This window comes from Canis lupus, chromosome 14, assembly GCF_048164855.1.
Source record: "Canis lupus baileyi chromosome 14, mCanLup2.hap1, whole genome shotgun sequence".
NCBI lineage: Eukaryota > Metazoa > Chordata > Mammalia > Carnivora > Canidae > Canis > Canis lupus.
The window spans coordinates 40,648,343-40,662,225 of NC_132851.1; the positions used below are offsets into that span (position 1 = coordinate 40,648,343).

At 46.8% G+C, this 13,883-nt stretch overlaps 1 protein-coding gene across 15 annotated transcripts in view; it reads left to right on the top strand.

Annotated features, from left to right (window-relative positions):
- LIMCH1 (LIM and calponin homology domains 1) overlaps positions 1-13,883 on the top strand; it is a 298,658-nt gene that overhangs the window by 137,059 nt on the left and 147,716 nt on the right. For all 15 annotated transcript variants that reach the window (XM_072775449.1, XM_072775450.1, XM_072775459.1 and 12 more), the window contains one exon: positions 4,061-4,130. In XM_072775449.1, the coding sequence (XP_072631550.1) occupies positions 4,061-4,130 (70 nt within the window). The remainder of the gene's footprint in view (positions 1-4,060; positions 4,131-13,883) is intronic.

Here is a 13,883-nt window from a genome sequence, read left to right on the forward strand (position 1 = left end):
TAAGCAGGTGCTGGGCATGCCTGCAACGTCAATTCAGTATAATCTTTTGTTTTTGTGTACTATAAACTGGGTTCGGGACTGAAGCAGTGTTTATACAAAAAAAAAAAATACAGCTGCCTTAGTCTTGAAAGCATTCCAGTTGTTTCAGGACACTTTGGCTTTTTATTTTATAATTTGTGGTTAAACATTTTGACCGATAAAGTGTTTTGTTGCGCTTTTAACTGAGGTCCAGCATCATGGCTGTTTTTTATTTTTATTTTTTTAAAGATTTTATTTATTTAATTCATGAGAGACACAGAGAGAGAAAGAGGCAGAGACACAGGCAGAGGGAGAAGCAGGGTCTGTGCAGGGAGCCCAATGTGGGACTCGATCCCAGGACCCCAGGGTCACAGCCTGGGCCAGAGGCAGACACTCAACCCCTGAGCCCCCCAGGGGCCCCCATAGTTGTTTTTTAACAACATCATGCGACAGGAAATATTTCTGCCACACAATTGTACAAGGGGTGAATACGCTGAAGTATTTAAGAGCGTTTAAAGATCTAAACGTGGATAGGAGAGGAATCGGGGTGCATCGCCACTGAGCGTACTCATACGAGGAGCCCCTGTAAAGGAGGAGTTTTAGTTGATTAATTCTTTAATAGGGTCTTTGTTGTTCTCTCTGCTGGGCTAATTCACAACGAAGCTCGAGGAGACTCTGGTAGCCGTGGCGTTTTATTTCATCGGGAAAACGAGAAGTATTCGAGAGAGCAGTCGATCTAACTGCTATGCGTGGGGCAGCCCGGGGGGCTCAGTGGTTTAGCGCTGCCTTCAGCCCAGGGCGTGACCCTGGGGTCCCGGGATCAAGTCCCATGTTGGGCTCCCTGCAGGGAGCCTGGGTCTCTGCCTCCCTCTCTCTGTGTCTCTCATTGATAAATAAATAAAAAATCTTTAAAAAAATAAAATGCTATGCGTTGAAATAGTGGAGGATAAATGCCGACCGACCGAAGCCAAGGAGCCCCGGTGAGAGCATGTTGAGCTCCAGGCCCCACGCTGGCCTGTTGGCCGTGTCACAGCCGAGCCTCACAGCTGGAGCCGCGTCCCCGCTGAGGCTGCAGCTGATGGGCTTGCCCTAAGGAGGCCCCGGGAGCGGCGGGGCTGGCCTGGGAGTCAGCAGCTTGGACTCCGGGGCCAGTGCCCCCGGCCCCTGCCAGCTCCATACAGTCGGCAGTGCAGGCTGTCGGGGAGGACGTCGGTCCCCACGTGTGGAGCAGGGACATGTTCAGCCTCCGTGGGATGGCGTTGAGCGGCCAAACGACAGGCAGGACGGCGTTTCCCATACACCACATGTGTCCTTTTGAAAAAATCTTCTGTATCTTGATGCGTTTTCTGGGCAAGGTCTTTAAGGTCACCTTCCGGGGACAGTCCGGGGCTCTGGGGGACGGGGATACCAGTGAGACTTTCGAGTTATCGATACTGTGCACAGATATGATTTTAAAATCCGGTTAAAAACGACGGTGAAGAACTAGTGGGGAAAAGTAACCTGTCCTAAGCATTCACAGATTGAAAACCTTTACTTTGGAGACATCATCTCTCTGTTTTCAAGCATAAGATACGGGACGTTAACACCGCCCCAGAGAGCAGCTGGTCCAGGCACCTCGTGCTGGGCCTGGTTACACCACCGATCGGGCCTGGGCAGCTTCCTCACGCGTCATCAGCAGGCCCAACCTTCTAAGCTATAGAATGAGGAGAGGACAAGTTGTCTTCCGACTTGAAAAACTAGTGATTCCGAAATAAGTCATAAAGAAGCACTTAAAAAAAAAATACTAGCCCTTTATCTGATGTGTCATTTGCAAATATCTTCTCCCATCTGTAGGTTGTCTTCTAGTTCTGTTGACTGTTCCTTTGGCTGTGCAGGAGCTTTTTATCTTGATGAAGTCCCAAGAGTTCATTTTTGCTTTTGTTCCCCTCGCCTTCATAGATGTATCTTGCAAGAAGCCGCTGTGGCCAAGTTCAAAAAAGAGTGTTGCCTGTATGTTGGCAAATCTGACTGCACTAAAAACATTTACATGTTACATTTAAAAAAAAAATAAACTTAAAAATTTTAAAAAGGAAGAAAAATAAATAATAAATAAAAATAAAATAGAAAAATACTAAGTCCATGGTTAAAACTAATAAGCGATTAAAAAGATGTAAAAAAAAAAAAAAAGAAATGACAAATACCCCCCATTTGCTTCGACGTGGATGGAACTGGAGGGTATTATGCTGAGTGAAATAATCGGAGAAGGACAAACATTATATGGTCTCATTTATTTGGGGAATATAACAAATAGTGAAAGGGAATAAAGGGGAAAGGAGTAAAATATCAGTGAGGTAGACAGAACATGAGAGACTCCTAACTCTGGGAAATGAACAAGGGGCAGTAGAAAGGGAGGGGGGGTGGGGGTTTGGGGTGACTGGGTGACAGGCACTGAGGGGGGCACTTGACGGAATAAGCACTGATTTTTATGCTATATGTTGGGAAATTGAACTCCATAAAAGATATACCAAAAAATTCTTATGTTTTAATAAAATTATTTTGTGATTCTAAAAAAAAAAAAACAAAACAAAACTAATAAGCGAGTTCATGAAAAGACTGCCGTCCTGGCTCTCTGCGGGCAAGACGCATGTGTGTCCTCTCAGGGGCACCTGCTGGGGGCAGTGGGTTGGACTCGCAGCGGAAGTCACGCAGAACAGGCGCTCGGTCGTTGCCTGGTGCGGAACCAGTGTCCTGGCCGTCACAGCCCTGGAGCGACGGTTCTCCATTCAGGGAAACAGGATGTGTCAGAGTCAAATGCAAGCCGAATCCAAGACTAATCACTAGACTATGTCAGAGGATCTTTTGTTACTGATTCGTGGAGATCTATCAGGCATAGGTTCTTCAGAATTTTCTATGATCTTGGACTCCATGGATGATAACGTAAGTTGGCAAACTTACTCTTGTAAAGAGCCAAATAGTGAAAACCATATGCTTTGCGGGCCATATGTTCTCTGTCACAGTAACTCAAGTCCGCTGTCCCCAAACCAGCAGTAGATAGTACGGAAATGAGTGTGTGTGGCTGGGCTCCAGTAGAGTTTTATTTACGAAAGCAGGCCCTGGGCCATATTTGGCCCAGGGGTCGTAGTTCGCTGAACTCCAAGTTCTAATAAACTCCTGCCCTAGGTTTGTCCCTGCCCTGCATCCTCTCCTCTCTAACTCCTGAATGTGGGAGCACATGCTTCCAGGCTGCAGCCCCTCGACCTTTGATCGTCCCTTTCTGAATAACCTTGTTTGCAAGTGGAACATTCCACCACATGGTCCCGACGCCAAACCTATTTTCGTTTTACCGATTGCCTTCCTTGTTTCTCTTCACTCTGAACCATTTCCTGAAGACAAGTAGCTAGTGTTGTTTCTTTTGCATTCCTTTGCTTATATTGCCATTTTTATGTGATTTCAACCTCCACCCCCAAAATGTTCTCTACCTAGGGAGTTGTGGGGAGCCTTATTTAGGATCCCGAAGACATGATTGGTTAACCTCTCGCTAACCGCAGTCTTCCCTCTCTTAAGTGAAGATCACCCACATTTAATAAGCCACTCTCAACGAGCAAAAGGGTCTGGAGGTAGAATTAGTCTTGGCAAATTATTTGCAAAGGCAGATGTTGGTCTCTGAACTGACTGCATTCCTGGAGAGACCCCTGCCTTGGCCGCGAGAATTGGGAACAGGCCTCGCCTGTGGTAATAGCTGGCTCCGGTCCTAGACAGTTCCCTCCCAACCGCGACCCGGTTCGCAGCCGTGTCCTGTCCCTTGACGTACCTCCCCGTCTCCATCTCTCCTCTCCTGACACTTCGAAGTTCTCAAACTTCACCTGCTACGGGCAGACCTGACGCTGGCACTGCCCTCCACTTGGATGCGTGAAGGCTCATAGGTTATTGAGATTTACTACGTGCTTTAAATTCACTGCTTTTCCTATTCAGCAGTTTAGCCGTAGCCCCGGATAAAGGTGATTTGTGTGATCCATCTTGCTTTATGTCTCACTTGACATTCTTTCTGCCTTTTTCATGACAGGTTGCTGAATGCTATAAAGCCAGGACTTGTTAAAAAGATCAATAGATTGCCTACCCCCATTGCGGGATTGGTGAGTATCCAGAATTGAGATTTATTTTCCAATATTCCTTTGCTCTAACCTAAGGGTCATGACAGTGCCATTTATTACGGCTCTCCCCTGCAATATATATTCCACTTGAATGAGGAGGTATTGAATGCATTAGACTGAGAGGTCACTTAAAAATGAAAGATCGCAGTTATGCCTAAATGGCATCTTAATCTTTGTTTGTATCCTTCCCAGGAGTGATAAGGACCTTCATCCTTAAAAGAGGTGAATTTGTTTTGGGGTGAGAGGCTGATAATTAGGTTGACCCCAGGGGAGGAATGTGATTGTAATTATGGTTTCCTCATTTCAGTTTTTCCACTGTACTCCCCTGGGAGGAAGAGGAGGGGAAGGGAGGCGGAGGAAGAGCATATGTCATGATTTACAAGCAGCGTTTCCATCATAAATTGCTGTTTTGAACCTTAAAATCTACTTGTGTTTAAATACCACATTTGTAGACCAACTTTTCTAAAGACCCGATGGACACTCAGGTGATCCTCTGGAGAATTGTTGGAGGAGAGCCCTTGACCTTTCTGGACCCAACCATTGAAACAGACAAAACTCACGTGTTCCCGTGTGGTCAGAAGCAGGATCTTTTAATGCATTGCTGTGTTTCATAATTCTTGGCAACCAATGATTATTTTAGTTGATGTTGCCTTTTATGTAAAAAGGCTGGGGGAGTTGGAAGATCAACGAGACAAACATACCTTAGTTCTGGAAGGAACGTGCATACATACACACGTGCACAAAAAGCTGAGAATGGCTGTGGCCTAAAGACTTTCCATCGTGGCCTCCTTCTCTGCGTGTGGTTTTGCAGAAAACAATTAGAAAAATGTCAAGAATTTAGACAGGCTCCTGCATAGACCTTACTGAGTGTTGTCAAAAAGGTTCTTAGCCCTGTCAGGATGACTAATTGAAATTAGAGGTACCCTCCCCCCTTGAAAAAAATCGTGTTTGAGAACTGTGAGGGTCATGGGAATAAGGTACATGGTTTCAGCAAGTTGAACAAAGTAGGTTTGTTTTTAATCGTACGAACTGACATTTCTGTGGAGCCATTTTATTTCCCATACTACTTAGTAGTGAGCTGGTAATTACTTAGTAAAAATCCTTCTAATTTTGTGAGCCAGGTAAGATAACAGGTGGATAGATAGTTGGGTTTGGAAGGAATAGATTTGAATGATTTTATAAAACAAATAATCTCTGTATCTGTATTATATATTATGTATAGTAATGGATATGTATATTATTTACATTTTTTATTAAGCTTGTTTCTTCCAAATGTTAGAATCATAGTCTTAATGATGTTACACATATCTGTTTGGCCTCGAGTCTGTGGCATCTCCTGACCTTGGAACTGTGGGATTTCATCCGTGTAACAGAAGCAAGTAGCCCGGAGTCCAGAAAGTTAAGGAGAAAAGGGTTTTGCGACTTTGATTCAAATGTGAATTATAAATGATTTTAGTAAAATTACAGGTTTAAGACATGGGCATTGATCTTTACAGTATTTCTTATCATGATCAAAGTGTTATTCTTTACGTAGCGCAGAAATTTGATTCAAGAAAACAAGGGGCCCTGGTTGCTTTCCTCCTATTTATATCCTTGACTTTTATTTTTCCTCTCGCCCTTTTCATTTGAATTTCCTTTCCACTTTGTCCTTTCCATGATTTTTCCTCTTTCTTGCCTTTTTCCAAGTGACACATCCTTGCTTACCTTCGTTCCTTATCACTTATGTCTTCTTTACCAGTTTGTTATTGTGGTACTGTCATTTCTAATAAGAAAAGTATATTTGGCCTTGTCCCTTTCTAGCACAGAGCTCCTAAAGCCCTTGGAATTTCCTAAGCATTAGGAGCCACGGGAACATCTTTGTAATAATACTTGGTCTTTTATCACTGGTTCCTGAAATAGCTCGGGTTCAGGGAAGTTTGAAGGGGTGTCTTGTTATTCATTACAAGCCCCTTTCAACTACACCTGGCTTTATGTTAATGAGGTAACCACCTCATTATTGGGGCTTGGGAAGCCCCAGGGTTGGGGGTGTTGGTTGTCAGGGGAACCAACCAGGTGATCAGAGGGTTGTAACTTCCAGCTCCACCCCCAAACTTCAGGGAAGGGAGAGGGCTGGAAATGGAGTTCAGTCACCAGTGGCCAATGAAGCCTCCATAAAAACCCAAAAAAAGGGGGTTCTGGAGGGCTTCCAGGGTGGTGAACCCACAGAGATCTGGGGAGAGTGGCAGTCCCAGAACGTATGGAGGTTCTCTGCCCTTTCCCACATACCTTGTCCTATGTGGGACATATAGGACATATATGAACATATAGGACATATATGGACATATAGAACCTCCAACCTAACGTATGGAGGTTCTCTGTCCTTTCCCACATACCTTGTATTTTTTCATGTGGCGATTCACCCGTGTCCTTTATGGTAAACTGGTAAATATAAGTCCACGTTTCTCTGAGCTCTGTGAGCCAATCTGACAAATTAATCAAGCCAAAGTAGGGGGTCATGGGAGCCTCGGATTTCCAGCCCACTGATCAGAAGCACAGGTGACAGCCTGGCTTTGGGATTCCGACCTGAAGTCAGGAAGGGAGCAAGTCTCATGGGACTGAGCCCTTAACCTGCGGGATCCAACACTATCTCCAGGTATACGGGGTCAGAATTGAGTTAATTGCGTGGTGGTGTTGAAAACACACACGATAGAGTTATCCTGAGTCCCCCTGCAAAGACTTACCGAAGGGTAGTTAATTGCTACCCGTTTGTTAATGATTCCTGAACCTGCACATCTCGTCAAATGCTTTTCCTCTCCTACAATCACCTTCAAAACAACATTGCCAAAACCGAGTACAGTAGTCGGGGACCTGGCAAGAAACCAAGCTGTCACCCTCTCTCCTGCATCCCCTCGTCCTGTTGCTGTCCTAGATTCTCTCTTCCTCCGCTCATGTTCTTGTCTGTCTCCGTGACTCCAGCTCTTCATAGCCCTGACCCAAATCATCATCCCTCACCACATTTTTTTCTTCTGAACTCTGACCTCTTGTTCTGTTTATTGGACAGCTCCACCTCGGTGTCCTACCAGCACCACAACTTAACATTCAAATTAGACCTAAATGACCACTTGCACCCACCAATTTCCCAGTGCCAGTAAAGGCCTCATGGACATGCAGTCGCCCCCGTTCAGCCCTCAGAGGATTTGGCAGCTTTCCCCAGTCTGCTCGTCTGCATCTGCTTGGCCACTAGCCAAGGCCTCGAGGAGGCTTCATCCCTTTCCTGCATTATTACCGTCAACCCACAGTTCCTCCAACAGTATTCACTCTAACGCACAGTGCCTTTGCTCATGACACGTCTTGTGAATATGACACTTTCCCCCTGGATTTTCAACACAATCCTATTTGTTTATCAAGACCTAGTGGAAACCCACTTCCTTTGTAAAGCCTTTACCATTTACGGTGCCTGTGACCTTTTATTGTAGAACACAGTTAGCATTACTTAGTTTAGGAAAAATGGCCTAATACAGTAGAGAGGTAAAAGCCCTGTTGAAGTATGCTTCGGGGAGTAAGATTTTGAATAACCGTTGGTAGCAGTTTGAAATAGAAGGTGGGCCCACGGTTTAGTATTCATGTTAAGACATTGTAGCGTTAGTTAATCGGCCATGATCAGAGTCACCAACATGCATAATGGGTACAAACAACGTAAAATACTGTGTCGTAGTGATGCACTAAGAAGTCACAGCATCACCTGGATAGAAAGTCTGCCAAAGTATTTGGCCCGAATCCAACTCTGAGGAACAATCAATTAGACAAGCCCAATATGAGGGGACATACCGTGAAGACACCTCCTCTTCTCAAAAGGCTAGAAAAATGGTCACAGATGAAAGATGACCTAGGAGCCAGGCCAAAGGACGTGTGATCCTTGGTTGAGAAGCAGCTATGATAGACATTATTGGGACAATTGGAGGATTTTGAGTGTAGATTGAATATTAGATAAGATATTCTCTCTGTCTTGAACTTCCTGCATGTGGTAACTCTCTTGTCAGAGATAGTCGTGCACGCAGGGAAGCACTCTGGATGTTAGGAGGCGCTTAGGCTGACGTATTCAGGGGTGAAGTGTTGTAATGTGTATGCTAGTCCTCAAATTGTTCAGCAAGAAGAAATTTGTGTATATACTGTATAATTTTATATACACAAATAGTGGAGAAGAGAGAGCGAGAGAGTGAAAGGGAGGGAAGTTGGGAAATGTGGCAAAATGTTGGCTCTGGAGAAAGGAGACACAGTTTTCATGGTACCCTTCTTGCAGTTGCAAGAAGGGCTTGGAGGGCTTGAAAACTTGCAATATAAAGAGTTGGGGATGAAAAGACATTAGTTCTCTTGTCTCTTCCTGAGGGGTCAGGGTGGGAACCGCGCGTAAGCAGTGGATTTGGAGATGGCGAGGCCCCCGCGGGTTGCAGAGCCGCAGTCTCCTATGCGCGTGTGTCCGCCACATGGCATCTTCTTCCTCTCTCGTTGTGATGTCGGGAAAGGGCAGACCGAGCCCCCGCGCGCACCTACACACTTGCAGGCTGGTTCGAACTCGGTCGGGGGGCTGACAGCTCACTGATCACCGAGGGCTCCAGAAGTCCTCAGTGGCCGGGCCCGCAGAGACCCAGGAAGTGTGGCCAAAGGGGTTTTGAGGCCTGGAAGCCATGCCTCGGTGTCTTAATGGCCTGGTGTTGAGAAGAATCCATTAAGGTGGCCCAGCTGCTCGACTTGAAGATAAATGGAGAAGTGTGTTTTCACATAGCAATCCCAAATTACAAACACGTGCACATTCACAGAGGCATGAATAGGTGTGTTCTAGCCTCCGAGTGGAGCTGTGGTTACCAAGCATTCAGGGGTGAAGGTGTTAAAACAAAGTAGTTGAAAATGATTTCCTGGCAGGAATGCAGCAACCCTGGATCCGGGTCTGGGTTTCTTCGGTAACGATTGCTGACATATGAAGCCGAGGGGTGACCGCCTGCAGATGCTTGCATTCTTTTTTAGGTGTTAGTGATACTGCTGGCTCTTGCCAGCGAGAAAGATCTCGAATTTAGGGCTTGGCATACCAGAGACTTCTAAAAATGCTGCCCTTTAGTCTGCCAGCTTGTCAGGATTGCACAACGAGCCACATCCTGAAATGCAATTTAATGGTCATTAGAGATTGTGCTAAATTCTCTTTCATCCCAGAAATAGACGTTGTGGGAGAGACACAAATGTATGAAATCCTCGCTAACAATAGGAATTTGTGGATTAAACCTTCTCTTGCCCAGATTTTAATTGTAACTGCCATTGTGTGTGCGCGTGCGTGTCTGGACACGCACGCGCACACGTGTGAAGTATAACTGGCAAGAGATGATATTTGGGGATTCAGCCCTCGGGTGCCGAGCCTTTCTAGAGCCGTCATGACATACTTGCTTGATCTTGCACGTGAATCCATGAGGATGAAAGTGATCCGAGAAAAAGAGAATTTTACAGCTGGAGGAGGGGCGTCTTGGGGATATTTGTTTTACAGACGAGGACACGCGGGTCTATAGAGGGGAGCTCTCTGCCCAAGGTCACACAAAGAATAAATGCTGAGATGGGGGCAGGGCTTGGGCCACCCTCCTCCTCGGTTGTGTCACTCATCAATGCTTCCGGTTGGAAATGGGACACGTGTAAATGACAGGTTATTTTCCCTCTTACTGGAAAGAGGGGAAAGCAAAGACTTGCTTTTTAGGTTCATTTCTGTCCCCATCCCCACCCCCGTTCTGGGCCACTCTACCTTCAAAATCTCTTCCCAAGCTCTGAAGGGCTTCACTTCATGGAGTGTCTCTTTGCCTGATGGATGCTGGAAATTTGCCGGTGGCCGGAGCTCAGTACAAGATAGCAGGAATGAGGCCAGTAGAATTATCCCGCGCCCACCCGGACAACCCACTCATCCTTATTCTTTTGAAAGAGGATGTATTCTCCTTTAGTCAAAAGATAAAGATTTCAGATACAGCTGGAGCTGAGTTTCCTGAAGTGGATAAAAATGCAAGTTTCCATAAACCCTGTGGACTTTAGGAAGCTTTCAAAGTGTATCTGCTTTATTTTATGAGACTGATACCGGGACAGTTGGCGTTTCATCGCTCGAGGGAGGTCAGAGCAGGGGAAGAGATGAAAGAAGCCAGTAGAGATCTCCGCATTACGAGAAGATTAAAAATTTTGCTCTGGACAAAAGGTAAACATACGAAGCTGTTGAAAACCGAGTAGCAGTCGTGAAAAGCCCTTATGCAAACTTCATGATTTCAGCAAGATGACAACACCGTAAATTTGAGTCGCAGGTGTGTTGGGTGTCTGCCTGCCAAGGCCTGGTTCCCTGGATCCTACCTGGAGCCTGACTCTTGTGGGCTGTAGTTCATCCCGAGCGGCGTCTGATGTTTCAGCCTTATATCCTATGGTTCCTTTAGAACTTCTCGAGCATTCCCCTTCCCTTCACAGGCTGGCTTGCAGGGGTCCTCGGAAGAAGCCGGTCCACGTTCTGTTCTCTACCTCTGTTTCTCTTCCAGTTGAAGTTAACATTTTAGGCCAGGACGGAGGCAGAGCAGACCAAGCGGGAGGCCAGAGGTGTAAAGGATGTAGTGATACCACCCCACGGGGAGTACCTGCATGACAGGTACAGTGGCGGGTTCTCCTTAGTCTCGACGATTGCCCTGCAATATGGTCATTGCCGTATCTTTAAATATCCCAGAAAATAAAGGTGCAACGTTACCAGCTTTCCAGTAAATAAGAGACAGAGTTGAGATTTGTGCCCCGGTTTGCCCCAACTGGAGACCGTGCCTTTTCTACTGGATTGCACTGTGTCCTTTAGGCCTTGCCCCATGTCACTGAACCCCAACACCCCTGAGTCGCTGTTTTTGGACACGTCTATGGCTAAGGAGATCTCATGTGTTGCATCCCTCTCACTGAAGATTTACTGACTTTGCCAGATTGTGGCGGTGGCCCATTCCAAATATGGCTCTTCTAGTGTCAATCCCATGAAGTCAAGCTCCTGGCGGGGCAGGGGTGGGAAGCACACCTTAAGTCTCATAGTCAGTGAAGCGCCAGTTCAGCAAATGATGAAATAATAGACTAGAAATCTTTCCTGAAGTCTTTTGGAAGAATATCATAGAGTGATTCCATTTATATTGTGCAGCAGAACTTTCTAGAATGCCCTCCTCTCTTTCTCTCTGTTTTCCCCTCTTTACCGTGGGCAGGAGGTATTTTCACGGAGAGAAATGAATAGATCTTGTGAAGAATCTCAGCCAGGATGGAGTTTCACGACACCCTTTCCTTTATCCTCATCCCTGGCATGTCGGTCATGTTCTCCTACCACACGCAGAAGGAATGCTCAATTTGCTGCTTTTGCCGAGCCGAAGTAGGGATGGTGGTTAGCATTTTTGCAGGTTTGGGCACAACGGAGCACAGGCTGCAGGGGAAAACAACAACAAAACATGCACGGCCTCTGGTACCCAACCCTGCCTTTGGTCAAGTGGTAGAAGGTGAACCTAGGGGGTGCTCAGTTTATTTGACGGCCCCCAAGTCAGTGTGGCTTGTGCACTGCTGGTTGTAGCAGCCTCCACAGGTAGCTTCTAAAAAAAGTACAGATTGTTTCGTGCCCCTTATCTTCGCAAATAACTTTCTACGGCCGCCCATTGCATATGGGACATAATCCAAATCCCTCAGAAGGGCGTTTGCGGCTTTCCCTGAGCTAAGGTGGCATTCCAGGTTTATTTTCCATTGAATACATCACTCTGACGAACCAGGATGACAGCGCACGGGTGACCTGAACCAAGAGACTTGGCCATGTAGTGAATACCAGGTGACAGTGTGACCATTGATGAGAGCCATTCTCCAGTGAGTTGGACAGAATGAAAGGGAAATTGGATCCTACTGACGTGCTTGGATCAGACCAATGGGTTAGTCCCCATCTACACCTATTTTGAGTCCTTGGGAAGACCTAATAGTAGCTTTTTTTGGTTCTTCCCATCCATCCTATGATTATCCACTTTCTGATTTTCTTATTTGGTGAGTGTGCTAAATACCCATTACTGGGTGACAAGTTCCCCCCAAGACTTAGTGACTTAAAACATTCATTGTCTCATACTTCCTGTGGGTCAAGACTCTGGGCGTGGCTTAGGTCAGACCCTGGTTCAGCACCTCTCAGAAGGCTACACTCAAGGAGTTGGCCAATGTCATGCCAAGACTTGACTAGGGAAGATTCTGCTTCCAAGCTCACTTACGCGGATATTGGCAGGATTCAGTTCCTTGCAGGATGTTGGCCAAAGCCATCTTCAGTTCCTTGCCTTGTGGGCCTGCTCACATAAAACAGCTCACAAAGTGGCAGCTCATTTCATCAGAGGGAGCAAGCAAGAAGAACCAAAGAGAGAGAGAGAGAATGAACAAGATGGGAGTCATGGTCCTTTGTAACCAAATCTCGGAAGTGACATTTCATCACTTCTACCATAGTCTATTCATTGAAAGCAAATCACAAAAAAAAAAAAAAAAACAAGATAAACTAAAAGCAAGTCGCTAGCGCAGCCCACGCTCAGGGTAGATCACACAAGGACGCGTTCGCAGGAGGAAGGGTCGCTGGGCGCTATTCAGATGCTGCCTCCCCAGTGAGTGAGATGGTTACGTTAATCTATTGAGAAATCAGGGCATAGATTTCCGGTTTTCCTGATAATGCATCTCCTATAGGACTTTAAAGATAACACTGTTTCCCTCGGACCCCCCCCTTGCCTGCCATTTAAGGCCTGTCTTCCGGTTTTCCTTTGCACGTATGCGCCAAAGAGTGATGGTTTGCTCTCTCTCGCTTTCCAACTGAAAATCTACTCGCGACTCAAGACGTAATTCCTGCCTGTCAGGAGCTCACCTCCTGGGAGACAGACGCACAAACAAGGTCTAATAAAGGTAGGGGGTGCGATGTTAATGAAATAGAACATGCGAGGACGAACAAGGGGGAAAATATCTGAGATGAAGAGCTTTGGGAGTTGTGGGATCTGAGCTGGGAGTGAGGAGCACCAGAGTTGGAGGAAGGACATTCTTGCCTCTGGGGTTGGAACGAGAAAGGTTCGGGGCCACGAGAGCCTGGGTCTTGTCTGGGGGTGGCTGGTATTTGCACGTGGCCGCGGCTGGGCCCTCGGGTCCCTGGGAGACATCAGTGCTGTGGAAAGTGGACGAGGACTAGTAGGTTGAGACCAGAGAGGCCACCTGGAGGCGCTGGGACATGTTTCTGTGCATCAGAGACACTGATCACAAAGGAGTCCCGTGTTCCGGACAACTGTGCCGGCGACGTGAGGAGCAGGCTGTGGAGAGAGGCAGCGGCGGGGTCAGGGGTGGATGACGAGATGGCGAGCACCTAGATCTTGGTAGAGGCGGCGGGAGTGGCGGGGAGGAGGCAGGATTTATGTTTCTGTGTTTCTCCCTGAGTGTAATGTCCTCAATTAGAAGACATTTTGTGCAGGATGACTGATTGGGGAAAAGCTACCGGGTGAGTTACGGCACCGCGCGGGGACGGCAGCGAGGGAAGATGCATCTTTATCTCGGAGGTTAAAAAAAAAAAAAAAAAAAAAAAACGTGCCTTGTAGAGCTGATGAAATACGGTAAGCGATCTGGGGAGGACGGCATCGGCGTCTGGGACGCAGACGACCCGGAGGATAATGATGCCGTTGATGCGAGTCGCGGGCCCGCGGCTGGGAGGTAGGTTCCGGGAGCCCGGATGATCTGCTCCTGGCCATC